The sequence below is a fragment of the Cryptomeria japonica genome, chromosome 7 (assembly GCF_030272615.1).
Source record: "Cryptomeria japonica chromosome 7, Sugi_1.0, whole genome shotgun sequence".
Lineage (NCBI taxonomy): Eukaryota > Viridiplantae > Streptophyta > Pinopsida > Cupressales > Cupressaceae > Cryptomeria > Cryptomeria japonica.
Window position 1 is genome coordinate 181,415,059 of NC_081411.1, and position 17,395 is coordinate 181,432,453.

A 17,395-nucleotide genomic window follows, 5' to 3' on the forward strand; every position below is an offset into this window, starting at 1 on the left:
AACAGAAATCAAATACAGGCAGTTCGATCCAGAAAGATGCAAATCAACCTCAAGCTCGGGGGAATTTTTTATATTCAGTTCTACAAGTTGTGTAAGGTCACATACTCCTTCTATTCTTTTTAATTCTATGCAAGCTTCCAATGTGAGCTTAGTGAGGTTTTATGGCAGCGTTATGGTCTGCAGCTTCTCAGATTTAATAATGGCAATATTCTCCAAACAGCTCATACCCGAGAGGCAAAGCTCAAGCTCCCTACACTCAGAAATTTCCAAGTCTACAAGCTTGGTAAGATGTGCAACACCCAAATCCTGGAGCTTAGGGCATGCATGAATATTCAATCCTACCAATTCTTTAAGAGCTGATATTCCTGTAAGATTTTTCAGTTCTCCACAAGCATTCAACTCAAGACGCTTCAGAGTCGTTGGCAAAGTTATGTTTTCTAGGTTTCCACACCGAAGAATGCGAATCTCCTTAAGGCATGTCGCATGCCCAAAAAATGGCAGCTCTGCAAGCATTGGGCAATCGTTGATGGACAGTTCGGCCAGATCAAAGTTACCGGATAATCCTTTCAAATTTCTACAATCCGTCAACTGAAGATAATTGAGCTTCACACAACCATTAATTGTAATTTTCTCCAGGCAATTTGCACCATAGATAACTGGCAATTCCCTAAGCTCTGGACAGGCACTAATGGTTACCATTTGAATCTTTGAAAAGTTAATGTTTGTTCCTGATACTGTTTCCAGATGTTTACAACCATCTAGCTCAAAAGATTTAACCTTGAGAGACGAATCAACTGTTATCCTCTTCAGAAAGTTCAAAGCCACCAGACGCAACTCAAGATGAAGCTTCCAGCACAAGGAAATGCTTAGTTCTACAAGCTTTGGAAGATAAGATATACCTGTCACACTATTCAAATTAGAACAGTTTTCAATCATAACTTTTTCGAGGCAGACCAGTTGTTCAAGGCTTAACCCGTTACGTAATGAACATCTACTAATGTTCAATTCTACAAGCTTCGTAAAACTGGATATTCCTCGCATACTTTTCAAATTACAATCTGAAATTGTAATTCTTTTGAGGTATTGCAGGTGGTCGAGGCTTGCCTCATCAAGCTGAGAGCATGCACTAATGTTCAATTCTTCAAGCTTTGTAAGATCGGATGTCACTGACAATCTTTTGAGATCTTTACAATCACTAATCTTAAGAGAATTTAATCTTTCAAAATCTTCACAATTGGTAAACTTCACTTCAATAAGATTTTCCATGCAAGAAAGTTCCAAGAATTGAAGTTTCGGACAATGATTTCCACTAATTACAAGCCTTATTATATTACATTGCTCGCTAATTTCTAGTACTTTCAATTGGGAAGGAGCCTGCAAATCAAAATAGAATTGTTTTGAACTTTCAATGGTAGCAAGGAAATAACCGTAACAAAAAGCATTTGGATTTGAAATTCTAGGATTTTATAATGTGATTTTTTATACAACATTTTGGATCATATCATCAGAAAAAAAAATGTCAACTCTCTTTTCCTTTCCTGGCACTTATATATGAAATGATATTTCAACCATTAACTTCTTTAAGAATCAAATATGACATTTTTATTTTTAAAACTATAATAAGTTTTTGTATTCTTCTTTAATATCGGTTTGTGATCATAAATATATACAGATATCAACAGATTATTCTTTTTCTTTCTATGGTAAAAATTTGAACCTACAAGGAATTAAATTTTTGGTAACCAAAAGAATAGAGGATTGGGTGCATGTTGAAATAGTCAGCATGGCAAGTATTACAGACGCGTTGAATATGGGAAAACTGCAAATAACATATTCAAAATGTGAAAATGATAATCTTTATGAAAATAAGGAGATCAGCATAATGGAATTTTGTAAGTAAAATATTTTGGAAAATGGATAAGTAAAAAAATATATAGAGAGAGGGGATTTGAAGGATTGTATTTTGTTTATATTAATTGTTATCCTTAAAAAATTGCACTCTATGCTAAGTTGTAGAACTTAGCTTTCTAGAGAAACATGGAAACACTCCTAGGCAATGGGTCACCTAAGACTTGGAGTGAATCTCTGGAGAAAGCTGGCTTCCTATCTGATACTTCACCTAAAAGAACTTAACTTGATGGGGATTATGAAAAATCAGAACTACAACACTTGAATTCCAAAATGACTAAAGTTGAATTTGCACAAGTCCTTACAACATGTCTCAGAATAAATATTTCACTAAAAGGCCACCACACACACTAACCTATAAAAGGAAGAAAAACTTCACAATTTCAGAGCCATATGTAGTATAGACACAATCAATAACCTGCATGAACATACTTTCTGCATAAAAGGTATAAAAATGAGACAAAGGTACTAGGAAATAAGAAATATTTCACAAATAACTTGATCAATCACCTGATAACACACAAAAATGCAATAAAAAGAAGGCAAAACACTTAATGAATGGTATCCAATGCTCTTTGTATTTCATATATCCTTGAGTTACAAAATCTGCTCAGTAATGCTTAGAGTCCTCTAAGACAGAAACTGCATCAAAATAAGAACCAAGTATAATGAAGTCCAAGAATGATTATATGGAATATCTCCCTCCAAAAACCCATGAGAATAGGGTTTCTAACTAACTTGGGCTGGATGCCTCCAAAAATCCTAAAATGTAGCAACTAGATCCTCACAAAAAGTGCTCCAAAAAGCTGAAAAGGTCAACTTTGACCAAGTTTACCATAAGCGCACCCCAAAAATACTCCAAGTTGCTCCAAAAAGCCTAAAAACCCTCCAAATGTCTCTCAACCTCCTCAACGACCCCTATATCTTTGACACATGATCTATATACTCTTTTGCATTATTTTTCCCTCATAAATTATAACAGCATTCCTTTTGACTATTCAAAAAGTAATAAATGTCAATCACTTTGCATCCCTAAATGAATAAATGATTTATACACATCATTTTAATATATTCCTCAATAGAACTTTGCATCCCTAAATGAATAACTGATTTATACACATCATGTTAATATAGTCCTCAATAGAAATTTGATGCAAGAGTTTCAAGGCATAGTAAAATATTACATTCTCAAAAGAAATTGATTCTAATATGAGAAATTTATTTATAATTTATAGGCCCAAAACCTAAATGCCATCGACATTTTTTAGGGTAAAGGGTTAACCCTAAACACAAAACGTGAGGCGAACACTTTTCTATTCATTTCATTTCTCATTCTCATTCTCTCGAAAACTCTTGGGCGCCAAAATGAGGGTTTTTCATCTTTGAGGTCTGATAGAGGTTTTGAAAATGATTTTGCAGATCGAGCTCCCTAACAAACTGCTTTAGGTGAGTCCCTCCACTACTCTAAGACTGCACATAGGAATTATTTTGGAAATGTTTATGTGATATCTTCTCAGATCACTGCGAAAACTTCTACCTTTGTGTTGCACTTGCTGTAGTTGATGTCTAAAAACAATGACTGTTTTCCTATGATCGTGTCATGATTAGGGTTCACTTGTGACTTCTTGCTTACTACCATTAGGTTTGTTCTTATAGTATGACTCTCAAATACTATCTAATCATTAATACTGCTTCTTAAAAGAAGCATTGTCCTCTAGAAGATATTGCTCCTTATAATTTACCCTTAACTGTCTCAGTTGTGATGCCCATTTCAAGTGATTCTTTCATGACTGTATTCTGTATGAGCAATTTGCCATCACTGTCTTTATATACTGGTACGTGAACTGTCATTGCATTTTCGATTGGTGAATGTCTATATTATCAGGATCATTCCCTTAAATCTGTTATGACTGCTCTCAAAGAGTTCATTGTGACAGCTCAAGACCTTGGTTGGACTGTGTATTATTCATTCATCTTCTATGCCCTTGTACAGTCCAAGGCTGTACTTGACTGTAACACATCCTTAACCTATATTATAATGCTTTACATCAATCCATGGATGTTGACTTCTTTTGACTGATTGTCATTCCCGACATATGTTATGGAGGAATTTTGGCTTGAATCCTATCCCTTCATAGAATTTATTGACTGTTAATGTAATCTCAATGAGACGTTTTGCAGCTTCTGTGCCTTTATATTTGTGATCTACATAATGCTCATTGATCTTTATGAATACTTGATACATGCTATAAATACTAGCATCTTGTGCTAATGACTGTTTCTTGTCACTTGTCATAATATGTTGTTGATCACTGTCTTATAATCATTTAGACTGTCTTATTTATATTTGGAGCTTTCATGACTGGCCTTAAGGATTTGGGCCCTCTGGATAATGCTTGTTTGATATACCATTTATTTCTTAGAATAAAGTAGATAACAAATGCCTGCAACATTCTGACTGTCTTTATTTCCTTATTCTAATTCGGCACTGAAACCTCAAGCTATATGCACTGTCTTCAGTGCTATCACTTACTATAACTAGTATTTCTTGTAGTCACCTTATTGTGTCTGTCATGGTATGATGGCTGCTTTATAATGCACTATCTTTTCTTTTAATCCAATCTTAATGTGTGAATGCTTTTACATTGTGACTGATTCATAATCACTTTTATGCTTTTGTGACCTTTCCACACTGTCATGAGCCTTACCTATCCACTGTCTATTACTCTTTAGATGATCCTTTAACTGTAGAATCCACAAAGCTTAAAGCACTAAATCTTGTCCCCCTTTGAGGCAGAACCTCCTTGTATGCCTTGTCTTTTGGATTGCTCTCTGTGAGTAAAGTGTTCTCAGCATTCTGATTTGTGTTGAATGAGATTACTGGTATAACTAGATACATTCTTCTCAAAACATCTTTGATTACTCTAACTATACAGGGTTCTTTTTGAAAGTGATCTTATGATTAAGCTTTGAGAATACACAAGTTACCTTTGAAGGTTCTTCAAGTTTCTGAAAGTCATATTTCTGTGTCAACACTCTATCACTTGTGATCTTTAATTACTCTAACTATACAGGGTTCTTTTTGAAAGTGATCTTATGATCAAGCTTTGAGAATACACAAGTTACCTTTGAAGGTTTTTCAAGTTTCTGAAAGTCATATTTCTGTGTCAACACTCTTATCACTTGTGACATTAGACTATAGATGACTCTTATCAATGATTCTATGGGCTTTGACAGTACTGATCGTGATCTTTATTAAACCATTGTTTTACGATGTATATCTTATACAACTGATAAATTTTATGCTATGTTGGTATCTCTGCTCACTGTTTTAAACCTTGTACTAAGAGATTGCCCTGACTTTGTCACTGTGTTCTTGGAAAGATGTGTGGAATTGATGTCGCTCATCATTCACCTATAATTTATGACTGTAACTTAGAACCTTGGGACTTTTGTTCCTCACTATTCTTTGTATGCTTTTGGCTACAAGGCTTTGGTCTCCACTATTCGGTGTATTTGCCCTGTTATATGAAGCTTACTGTTATATTCCTAGGCCATATTGTCCTATTACTGTCATAAATGGCACTGTGACTGCATTTTCAGAACATGCCCTTAACAGTGCTTGCGATCCTTGAACTGTATTTGATCATGAATTATGCTCCTCATCATGATTTTTTGTATTTGTAACGACGCATTCTAGGCTCAACCCTTGTGGGAAGCCCATTTTACTCCACATGCTGAATATGATTAGTCAAAAGAACATAATTTTTCTCTTGTAGTTGCACATGAAGAAAACAAGCTAGAAGACAAATGCATGTTTTGGAGGAGTATAATATGATGACTTGACTGTCTTCAGCTTCTTGTTCAATGTGTATTTGAGTCAGTATGTATATATATATATATATATATAGGGATAACTGTATATAGGATGCTTGAGATTTGTCACTGCTTTTCACTGCTTGGATTTTATGATCTAACATCATCCTCATTATTCAAAAGCAGGCACTAGGAGCTATCTAGCGCAGCGGGAGACACAAGAGACCAGAGACAATACACATAGCAGAGTGACACCACGAACCAATCATTCAGGCAACGACTGGTCTCAATTCTTATTTACATTTATTTACTTATTCATGTATATACTTTCTTCTATTCACATTGAATAAGTTAGTCTCGTGACTTATGTGAGACAAGTGTACTTTCTTTTATGATGAATAAAACTAACTTTCATATAGAAACTTGCGAAAACTTCTACATGTTGTCACACATTTGAGTAATTGCATGAAACTATCAGATAATTTTATACTTTTCCTTAAACACTTGAATGCAATTCAAAGAGGATTTTCTTCAGTTTCAAATCAATAAGCTCTACCGGAATGAGCTATAATGAAATTTAGGTAACACTAATATTGTGTCTTGAACATGTCATGTTTATTGCATACGTTGATGTTAAATTATAGAATTTTCTTTATCTTTAGTGATCATAAATTTCAAACATGTCTATACATGAAAGGTTAAATAAGAAATATAGTATAACCTCTTTATTAGTCTATCGCCAAGATTTCAAAAGAGAGATTATAAAGGAATTCATATAGAAGATAAACTTATTAGGCTTCCTCACAAATGTTTATGTTTACATAAAGCCATTATATGGACAAGAAATATTTTTTTATTTAGAGTATAGTTTAGGAAATATAGTTTGACATATTAATTCCAACTACGCTATGACTCATGGATATAACAAATAAAATGATCTCATCTTGCAAGGAACAAATAACTTGAGATGAAAACACATAAGTTTATATATGTATATGTATATATATTCGCCTAAGTTGTATTAATATGGATTGCATTCTTTTGATATAAAGTAGATCTAGAATATTTTGAGTTTAGTGTAATACTTTTCATAGATATTTTGGAAGGAGTAACTTGGAATGCTATGGATATGAAAACAATAAAAGGAGCAATAGTCTAGTTTATCCAATATCAATGTATGAAAGTTGTGAGAAAAGTTATTATCTTTGATTTTAAAAAAAAATACTTTTAGATAGAAATTAAGCTTCAGAAGTATAAAGTTCTTTGACTTATTTTCTAAGATAAAGCAATATAGATTCAAGCTAGGGTTTATCTTGGGATTTGATCTAGTCTTCTTCGTATATCTAAGGAATTACTTGAATGTGTATTGATCTTGTCATAATAATATCTCAAGTCTATATAATTTAAGATCATGTAATATTTTTTGATATTTTATTAATTAATTAGATATTTGGTTAATTTTTGGTTGTATGGCTGTTGAATATGAAGTAGCGGAGAAGGGTAGATTTCATCTATTAATCTACTTGTTGATAGTCAAATTAAAAATATGCTTTGGCTAAAGTCTACTAATCATTAGGGAATACTTACTATTTGATTATTTTTCTTTCTCTTTGCTATATCATGATATACTTACACTAGCATTTCATTATGCCTTAGAATGTTAGATATATCATTTTACACTAGATTCCATAACTCCAAACAATTCCAAATTGCAAATCATCCTTGTGCAGGGACAAATTCTTCATTCAAAGGACACCAATGAAGCATACACTTCATGGTTGGGTGGCAAATAACTTTAATGGTGTTCTCACATGGAGGTTGCATGTCAAGTTCTTTTATTATATAATTGTATGGAAGTTAAAATGACCATTGGGGCATTTTGTAAAAGGAAGTTTTTTCCTTTTGTTTATTTAAAATTCTTGTGTATATGTTGGAATCTAAATTAAATAATAAATAAATTTTAGTATTTAATAGCCACGATGGAACTCATGGATTCATTATATTTGATTTATTATTTTAATTCTAGGTAGGTTCGTACATAAAGTTAACAAGAGAAGAGAACAAATGAGTAAATAGTAGGCTGAGACCAACTAAATAGTGGAGGGGGGTGATGTGACATGAAAACCAAGACACAGCAGGGAGGAAATTGAGAAGAGTTAACTTCAATCTTAAAAATAAAAAGAAAGAAAGAAAATACAAAATATAAAAGAGGATGAAGCCCAAGAACTATTGAAAAATAGGAATGTTGGGTGGAAGAAAATGCGGAATGTTGGGTGGAAGAAAATGCTTTAAGACTAAAAAAATAATAATTTAAAAGTATGTCTCTGTATCACACGCGCACACACATGCATGCATGGACACACATGCGCGCGCACACACACACAAAAGAGGCTAAAAAATGAAATAATAAATATGTATGTGTGTATGACTACAAACATATTAGTACATTGTGTGAGCATATACACACATATATTCATATATAGATATACACATGCACATGTATATTTACATACTCACATATATATGGACATATGCGAGCACGCGCGTGTGCGCACACATATACAAGAGGACATATACTCATGTATATGTATATGTTGTGTGTGTGTGTGTGTGTGTGTGTAAGAATAAGCATGACATACATGCAAATACACACACATGTATATTTGCATACACATACATAAGAGGGATTGCAAGTAAAGATGGAAAAGCTAATGTGACGAAGAGAAAGGAGGTTAAAAGCACAAAATTGTGTCACGTTTCAAGCCAATTTATCAACACAAGTGAGTTTAAGTAACTATAAATAAAAATAAATTTTATTAAAACATATGGTTTATGGAGATTGAGCACAAGTGAGCACCTAGAGCATGAAATTGCTCACTTTACACGTTTTAAATTGAATGGTTATAAAAGAAAATATATAAAGAGATAGTTTAATCAAACTAAAATATTATTTTTTCTCCAAACTCAGGGATATTCCCCACCAAACACCTACATCACCTCTCTCTCCTATATTGAAGGTATCTCCAACAAATCCTCTAAGATCCTTCAAGGAAAGTGTCTATATTGTACCTTTAAATTCCTCTCCTTTAAGAAACCTTATCCCTTCTCTCAAAGACAATATAGATCCCCTTCTCAACTCAAGAGCCTACAAGGTGATGTGTTCTTGTGGCACCCCCTACATGGGTGAGATAAGTCACTACTCCTATAGCATTAGGACAAAGGGGCATAGTAACAACATCAAACATGATGATGCCTTGAAATCTTCCTTAGCTAAGAACTCCAAAACCAAATGCCATATCTACTTAGAAGAAACCCAAATTCTCGACAAACATGAAAACTATTTCAAGAGAAAACTCAAAAAGGCCATAAAAATCAATAACCACCCTTCTCCCTCCTCTCTATCACTTGCCTACCCATCTAACCTCTCTTTCCCATTGTTTTAAGATGAGGCACCTACAACTTTAAGACTTTATGTCTACTTCAATTTATTTATTTTTTCTTCTTTTTCTACCCTCCACTCTCAAAATTAACTTTTCTTTTTTTCTTTCTCCTTTTTCTCTTCTCCTTTCTCTTTGTCACATTAGTTTTTGATTTTGTTACCTAATCTCATTCATGCATATATGCATTACGCACACTTACCTACATGGACATATGTATATGTATGTATAAATGTATATGTGTATGTACGTGTATGTCTATGTCTATGCCTATGCATATATGATTGTGTAGGTATATGTATATGTATAGGTGTATGCGCACACACGCTCACGCAAAAATAAACATGTATATATGTGTGTTTTTATATATATTCACATATATTTTCATATAATTATTTATTTTTTATACTCACATGCTTGCATTCATAGATAGACATACTTTTAAATTACTTTTGCATTTTGATTTTTAGGCATTTTTCTTCTCCCATCCTTTCTCAAATTATTCTTGGGCTTTATCCTTGTTTCTATTTTCTTTCTTCTTTATTTCTTTTCATTTATTAATTTAAAAGTCAACTCTTCTCAATTTTCTATTTTTGCCTAAGTCTTCATGTCACTTTTCATCCCTCACAATTTAGTTGTTCTTGGTCTATTATCTATTCATCCATTCTCTTCTCCAACTTATTTTATTCTGATGATAGATTATAGAATATGATTCAAAAATGTTGATTAAAAAAATCACACAATCAAATCCAAACACTTTCGAATTCAATAATATAAACTATAAAAAATTTATATCTTTATTTTTGATAATAAGATTAATATAATTTTTTTTAAATGGAAAAGAAGAGAATACCTGGACATCTTGCCGCCACAATCTATTGAAATGACCACCGTTGATTGTACAACACTGCATATTTTGGAGTGGAATCCATGAAGGAATTGAATCGGATAAATATCCCTCCACATCCAGTTGAAGCAATAGCAAAGGAGTTGAAATCGCAGCACTGTCATCCAGTTCCCCCAATAGGAACGTAATTCTAGATTTAAGGGACTCGTCAAAAAAGGAATGGAAACACCTCCTTTTGGTTTGAATAAGAATGTTTTCAAATCCCTTGGGTTCCTGGATTCACAGAAGTTAAGATTTAGCATATCATTGGAGTGGATATATAGCAGATGTCTTAAGCAGGAACAAGCTTACCAAATTTTTAAGATCCCGAGGACGCCACAGGCGAGGAGGATGGCTAGGTTCGTTTGCCATTTCTCTTCCCAAGTCCCGCAGATGGTCATGCATTCTCAATACAGGCACGGAATCATTTATTTCTTCAACAAGACACCTGTCTTTTAATGTTTGCAGTCCATATTCAGCTTTCCATCCCGATGCCTTCCATACTCTTATGGCAGTGTCCGTCAAATTATCAACAAAAAAGCATGCAATATCTATGAAAATTTGTTTTTCTTCTGTCTCTAAAGCGTCATAGCTTATTTTAAGTATTTGTTTTATGTCTACATGCAATCTCTCGCCATACTTGTCCAGCGCTATCCTCCAGTAATTTATATCTTGATTATGAACATGCCTTCCCAAAACTTTTAGAGACAGAGGCAAGCCTCCACAAACACGTAAAAAGGCATCAACAAGATCTTCATATCCGGTAGCCGGATGTGGTTGGGAGAAAGCATGCAAACTAAAAAGATCTCTGGAATCAACTTTATCCATTCCTTGTAAGTGATAACAAACCTCAACTCCGGCCCTTTTAAGCACCCCTACATCACGGGTTGAAATAATTACAAGACTATTACCAGGTTTCTTTAGCAAATCCATTATCATAAAAGTCTCTAACTGGTCCAGGTGATTAATATCATCAAGAACAACTAGGAAGCTCGGAAGTTCGCTTCTCTCTATATGATCAAAGATAGAACTTGACCCTTCCTCTGTACTTTGAAAACTGGGCTTTTTTACACCAAAGAGATCTTTGAGGAGTTGCTTTTGCAAAGAAGGTAACTTGCTTCTAGCTGAGGCTTCCCGGACATCAAATAGAAAACAGGCTCGATCATATTCTCCACGCTTTCGGTTAAACAACTCTTTGCAAAGAGTTGTTTTGCCTACCCCACCGATTCCAAAAATGCCAACGATCCCAGCCTTCCCTTTCCTTTCATTCTGTCCACGCTTGATTTCAAAATCTTGTACAAGCTTCTCAAGGCATCGCCTTTGAAAATCTTGTACAAGCTTATCAAGTGCTACTGGATACTTGGCAACATGCAAACGTTTTCCCCTCTGAACTTCCTTTTGCACTGCTATTACTATCCTTTCGTAGTCACTGACGCTTCACAAGGGAAAGGGGAATTTGATGAGAAATAAATTTTACTTATTAAAAGCAACCAAATATTATTTGCAAAGGCTTAAATCAAAGTAGAATGGAAACAAAGAAATCTTACTTCAAATCTTTTATTTCGTGACCTGCGGTAAATGAAATATCTTGAAGAGCTTTCTTCCAGACATCAAGCTTCTCCAAGTACCTGGATTTGTTCTGGTATTGAATGAATGCATCAGCGTACGCTCCCTTTTCTATGTATCGCACTTCCCAGGGTTCCACCCCATAAAAAACAGGAATAATCTTAGCTTTAGTCTGTTGCATGAGAATCAGCTCCTGCAAGCACCAAGGGGATTCTGCATATCTCTTGGAGATGATAGCGATATGAACTAGCGCAGAGTTGATAGCAGTCTCAATGGCAGAAGGAAAGGATTGTCCAAGTTCCATCTCTTCCTTGTCAAGAAAAGCCCGTATTCCTAACTCCTCAAGAGACTCGTAGAGCGGAAGAGCCAGAGTTTGTTTGGAATCAGGGCCTCTGTGATTGATAAACACATCATACAGTGTTGTCGAGTCAGAAGCCTTTCGCCTCGTGCCTGGAGGTTCAATTCCTGAGAAGCCATCTTTTCTTTTCTTTGAGTGGGATGATGATGATGAAGATGCCATTGGTTTTAGCTCAAATGCTTACTGCACTTTCAGAAATGTGGAAGAGGAAGAGAAGAGTGAATTGCACTAGATTGCAGTTAGCATATAGATAGAATAGGCAGGTTCATTAGTCCCTAGAAGCAACGAGGAAAATAGGGAGAAGACCGACTTGTAAGTTGTACAAACGGAGAAATTGCATGATTAAAACCAGGAATGAACGAAAGAAAGGTTTGAAAGTTACTTTGTGGGCCACTTAGAAAAGTTGAGAACGACGTAGGTACTTAAAACCCATGTGTTACGAAGGAGAGCCACGGGTCTACCAGACCTATCTATTCACATGGCTGTGTCTTTTCCTCTGTTTTTCTTCATTACAAACTGTACATTAGCGTTAGTGGCTGTCTTTTGCGTTCTTTTCTAACGCAATGGGATCACCTTGCGAGATACGCCATCTCTTTGGCTTTACCCATTTCCCACCACGTGCATGCCTGTCTTTTCTGCCGTCTTAGCTTTACTTCCATAAAAATTGTCTGCAAGAGTAGTGGCTGTATATTGTAACAGAAAGATAAATTGCGCGCAATACGGATTGGCTTTACCCATTTCCCACCACGTGCATGCCTGTCTTTTTCTGCCAAAGTAGTGGCTGTCTATTGTAACAGAAAGATGAGGGAAATTGCGCGAGAGGGTTGAAAGCAATACGGAAAGTTATAAGAAATTTTATTCTGCACTGTAAAATAGGTATCACGCTTGTTTAAAGTGAAGTATCCACCAACCACGCTTGATTAAAGCGAAGTATCGAACCACTACGTTGGAAGAAAGGAAAATTCGAAGTGATGATAAGCATCTCTAACTTTTCAACAAACTCTTCATTGAATAAATTATGTCATTAGCTAGCTATCAAGATATGTACATAACTGTCCTTGTTGTTTTTGAAGACATCACACTCTAAACTGAAATGTTTTGTTGTTTCCCCATGTCTGGAAGTGCAAAAAATACACACTCTTTCTTCCCAAACTTCTTTTGGCTTTTTAGGAAAAAGATATATAGTCTAAAGACCTGGGACTTTTCTCCACATCATATAGAAATGTTAATATCTTTTCATGGGTTTAGTTCTCTTCACAGGTTTAGTTTTATTTAGATTAATTTTTATTGGAATACAAATTATATTCAGATTGCCATTCTTTCCATTCTTTTTTCTATCTGCTGCTAACAGAGATTTCAGATTGTTATTTTCTGCTAGTTTGGAGTATATTTTTATGTGAAGCATTTGAAGATTGCAGCTTTCTACAGAATCAAAATACGGAAACAAAAAAAAAATTGATTCAGGTGAAATCAATTTATTTATTTGTACAAGAATTTTATATCTTGTTATATTTGGTAAAGTTTGGCAAGAGATTTTGAGCAATCTTTTAAATTTGCAAACTCTACAAATTCTATATACATTTATTTTCAATTTACAATGCAGTCCATTGTTTCATTGATTGGGGAAATATTAACTGGAAAAGATACTTGGTTGGAATGGCATAGAAAAGTGGAAAATACATTAATTTTTAATGATTTATGGTATAAAATATGTGATGGAGATACCCAACCTACAGAACCAACAGATGTTAAAGAAAAAGAAATTTGGAATTTTGACAAATTAAAAAATTTATTTGATTCTCATTCAGAATTAGAATTTATTCAATTACAATTAAAATTGTTCAATCTTGAATTAAAAAATGGTGATATTATGAGTTTGGCTTCTGAAATTAGAGCTATAAAACAAGATGTTAATGTTGCTGGTGGGAAAGTTGATATTTATCTCACTGCTTTTATTAAGGCACTCCTTCCAACACATTCTACTTATCTAGAGTCCCTTCAAGCAAGTAACCAATTGAAAACCATTACTTTTGATTTATTGGTTGAAAAGTTGGCTGAACGTGAAAAGCTTTTGGAAGGAAAATAGATAATACTAATGAAAATGTTTGTTTTGCTCACCAAGAAAAACCTCTAAATAAGAGCTCTTCAAGAGGAGGTTATAATGATAGAGGCAAAGGTAGAGGTCAATGGAGGAAAAATGATAATCAAAATGATAGGCAACATTTATATTGTAAAAGATGTGGTAGAAAAGGAAGTCATGAAGCACATGAATGCAAGTTGTCATGGGATAAGATAGAAAGTTTTAAAGAAAATACTTTAAAGCAAAAAGATAAAATAAAAGTTTATAATGATGATAAACACTCAGATGATAAAATTCCAGGAGCAGCCCAATTTGCTTGTGATAGTGATGGTGATCAATATGTGCTTTCTGTTTTTGACTTTGCATCTAATTCCTCATGGTATGATTCTTGGATCTTAGATACTGGAGCCACACAACATATGACATTTCGGCGTGATTACTTTGAGGAATTTCATGAAAGTGCATGTGGTCCAATTTATTTAGCTAATAAATCAAGTCTCAAACCTATTGGAAAAGGAACTGTTCGGTTTAAGTTGTCTAATCTTCCAGACTTTGTGCTTCATGATGTATTGTTTATTCCTCAATTGCAACGTAATTTGTTATCACTAGTATTGGTTCGACAACAAGGCTACTCTATTCTGTTAAAAGATGGGCAAGTTATTGTTAGAAAACAATCAAATAATCAAATTGTATTCACTGGATGTGAGGATGGGAGATTATTAAAACTAAATGGCACTTCTTTTTCTAAAAATTTTGCATATCTTACTGAAGAAGGTAGTCTATCTCCTGTTCTTTTATGGCATGCAAGACTTGGGCATATTGATTATGATAACATTCATATCTTGCAAAAGCATGGTGTTGATGGCTTACCTATTTTGCCTAAAACAATTGAAAAATGTGAAACATGTATTCTTGCCAAGCAACATAGAAATTCTTTTCCTTGGTCCACTTGGAGAGCACAAAGAAAATTGCAGCTTATTCATTCTGATTTATGCGGGCCTTTACCAATAAATTATGTGGGAGGATCTAAGTATTTCATGTTTTTTATTGATGATTACAGTCACATGACTTGGATTTATTTCTTGCAACAAAAATTAGAAGCTTTTGAAATTTTTAAAAGGTTTCGTGTTATGATTGAAAAGCAAGCTCAATCTCAAATTGGTACTCTTCGAACAGATAATGGTGGAGAATTTACTTCTCTAGTTTTTTAGGACTATCTATGTCAAAATTGAATATGGTCCGTGCAATGTTATATTTTAAAGGAATAAAATTACATTTTTGCGCTGAAGTAGCAAAAACTGCAGTTTATCTTTGTAATAGATCTCCATCATCTACATTACATCAATCTATTCCATATGAAGTGTGGTTTGGATATCCTCCTTCCGTTCGACATCTCTGCATTTTTTGTTCCACTTGCTATGCTTTAATTCCCAAGGACAAAAGAAGTAAGTTACAGCATCACAGTATTAAGTGTATTTTTCTTAGTTATTCAGAATCTTCCAAAGCATATTGGTTGTATGATGAAGTCAACAAAACTTTCTTTATTACATGTGATGTTGTATTTGTTGAAACCTCCAACATTGCTAAAAATGATGAATGTAAATTCAAACAGCTTGATACAATTACAAATTTGTCTCCTTTCATAGAAAACTCGTGTGAGATTCCACATATAGAATCTATATCTCCAAGTGATCTAATTCACGTTGCTCCATCAATAAATGACCAAGAAGAAGCCCATCATGATGAGCTTGAACTCTCTGAACTATTAACCACTAATACAACATCTAGTAATGAAATGGTCACATCTTTTGTGCAACCAAAGTCTTCTCATAAGTGGGCAAAACAAGTCCAACAAACATTGAAAGATTTAAGACCTGATGAAATAGGTAAAACAGGTACGAGAAGCTCTTACAAAGCAAGGCTCCAAGCTCAAACCAATAGAGCAAATAACTTGGAGGCCATTGGTGAACTCAATCTCATAATTGACTCTGAACCATCATCTTATAATGAAGCCAAAAATATTACAGTATGGAGGAAAGCTATGCAAGATGAGTATGATGCTCTTTTGAAAAATGGCACATGGTAGTTGGTTGATCCTCCACTTGGTTGTAAACCTATTGGCTACAAGTGGATTTTCAGGAATAAATATAAAGCAGATGGTACACTTGACAAACACAAAGCCCAACTTGTTGCCAAAGGTTATGCTCAAAAGGAGGGGATAGATTATGATGAAACCTTTGCACCTACAACAAAATGGACCACCATTCGTGCTTTGTTGGCCCTTGCAGCTCAATATGGGTGGAAAATTCACCAAATGGATGTTAAAACGACATTCTTAAATGGTGATCTCAAAGAATCAGTTTATATGACTCAACCAAATGGGTATGCAGTCAATGGAAAAGAACATCAGGTATACAAGCTTGTCAAATCATTATATGGTTTGAAACAAGCTCCTCGAGCCTGGTATGAAAAACTTACCAAGTATCTTTTAAAGTTGAATTTCCAACATTTTGAATTTGATGATGCCACACTTTTTGTTAAAAAACTTGATAAGATTATTGTCTATCTTATTGTTTATGTGGATGATTTATTTATCACTGGTCCTGATGAGAATAATATTCAAAATATGAAAGAACAACTGAAGCAAGGTTTTGATATGACTGATTTGGGCCATCTTCATTACTATTTGGGTATTGAGGTAACTCAAACATGTCATTTTATTTTTATCACCCAACAAAAATATATTGGTGAACTTTTGCATAAGTTTGGCATGGCTGATTGTAAACCCCTTAGTACTCCTATGGAGCAAAATCTTAAGCTCTCTTCATATGACCCTTCAGCATTGGTTGATGCAACTATCTATAGGAACTTGTTGGTAGTTTGATTTATGCTACAACTACCCGTTCGCATATTTCTTTTGTTGTTGGAGTTCTTTCAAGGTTTATGCAACAACCTAGAGAAACTCATTGGTTAGCTGCCAAGCGCATTCTTCGCTATTTGCAAGGTACTCAACACAATGGGCTCAAATACTCCAAGACAAACCAATTTTCTTTGGTTGGCTATTCTGATTCTGATTATGCAGGTGATTCTACAGATGGAAAATCTACATCCAGGTATTTAATGTATCTTGGATCCGCTCTCATCTCTTGGAGATCTAAAAAGCAATCTGTTCCAGCTACCTCTTCTTCCGAAGCTAAATATATGGCCACCTTTGAAGCAACTCAGGAAATCTTATGGTTTTGAAGAATTCTTGAAGACTTGTAGACATCACAGATTTCATCAACTCCACTCTTCATTAACAATCAATCTGCTATCAAAATGGCTAAAAATCCAGTATTTCATGA

The 17,395-nt window shown here is 34.3% G+C and overlaps 1 protein-coding gene across 2 annotated transcripts; it reads right to left on the reverse strand.

The window, feature by feature from the left end:
• Positions 1–159: 159 nt before the first annotated feature.
• On the reverse strand, positions 160–12,342 carry LOC131855776 (disease resistance protein Roq1-like). Of its 2 annotated transcripts, none has more exons than XM_059207783.1 (4): positions 11,595–12,342; positions 10,360–11,476; positions 10,015–10,281; positions 160–1,374 (listed from the first exon to the last, which is right to left on the reverse strand). In XM_059207783.1, exons 1-4 carry the CDS (start codon positions 12,131–12,133, stop codon positions 160–162), a joined length of 3,138 nt encoding a protein of 1,045 aa, XP_059063766.1. In that variant the 5' UTR covers positions 12,134–12,342. The 2 variants fall into 2 exon arrangements, with proteins under 2 accessions (XP_059063766.1, XP_059063765.1); XM_059207782.1 differs by having other exon boundaries at positions 10,360–11,482; positions 11,595–12,340.
• Positions 12,343–17,395: the final 5,053 nt, after the last annotated feature.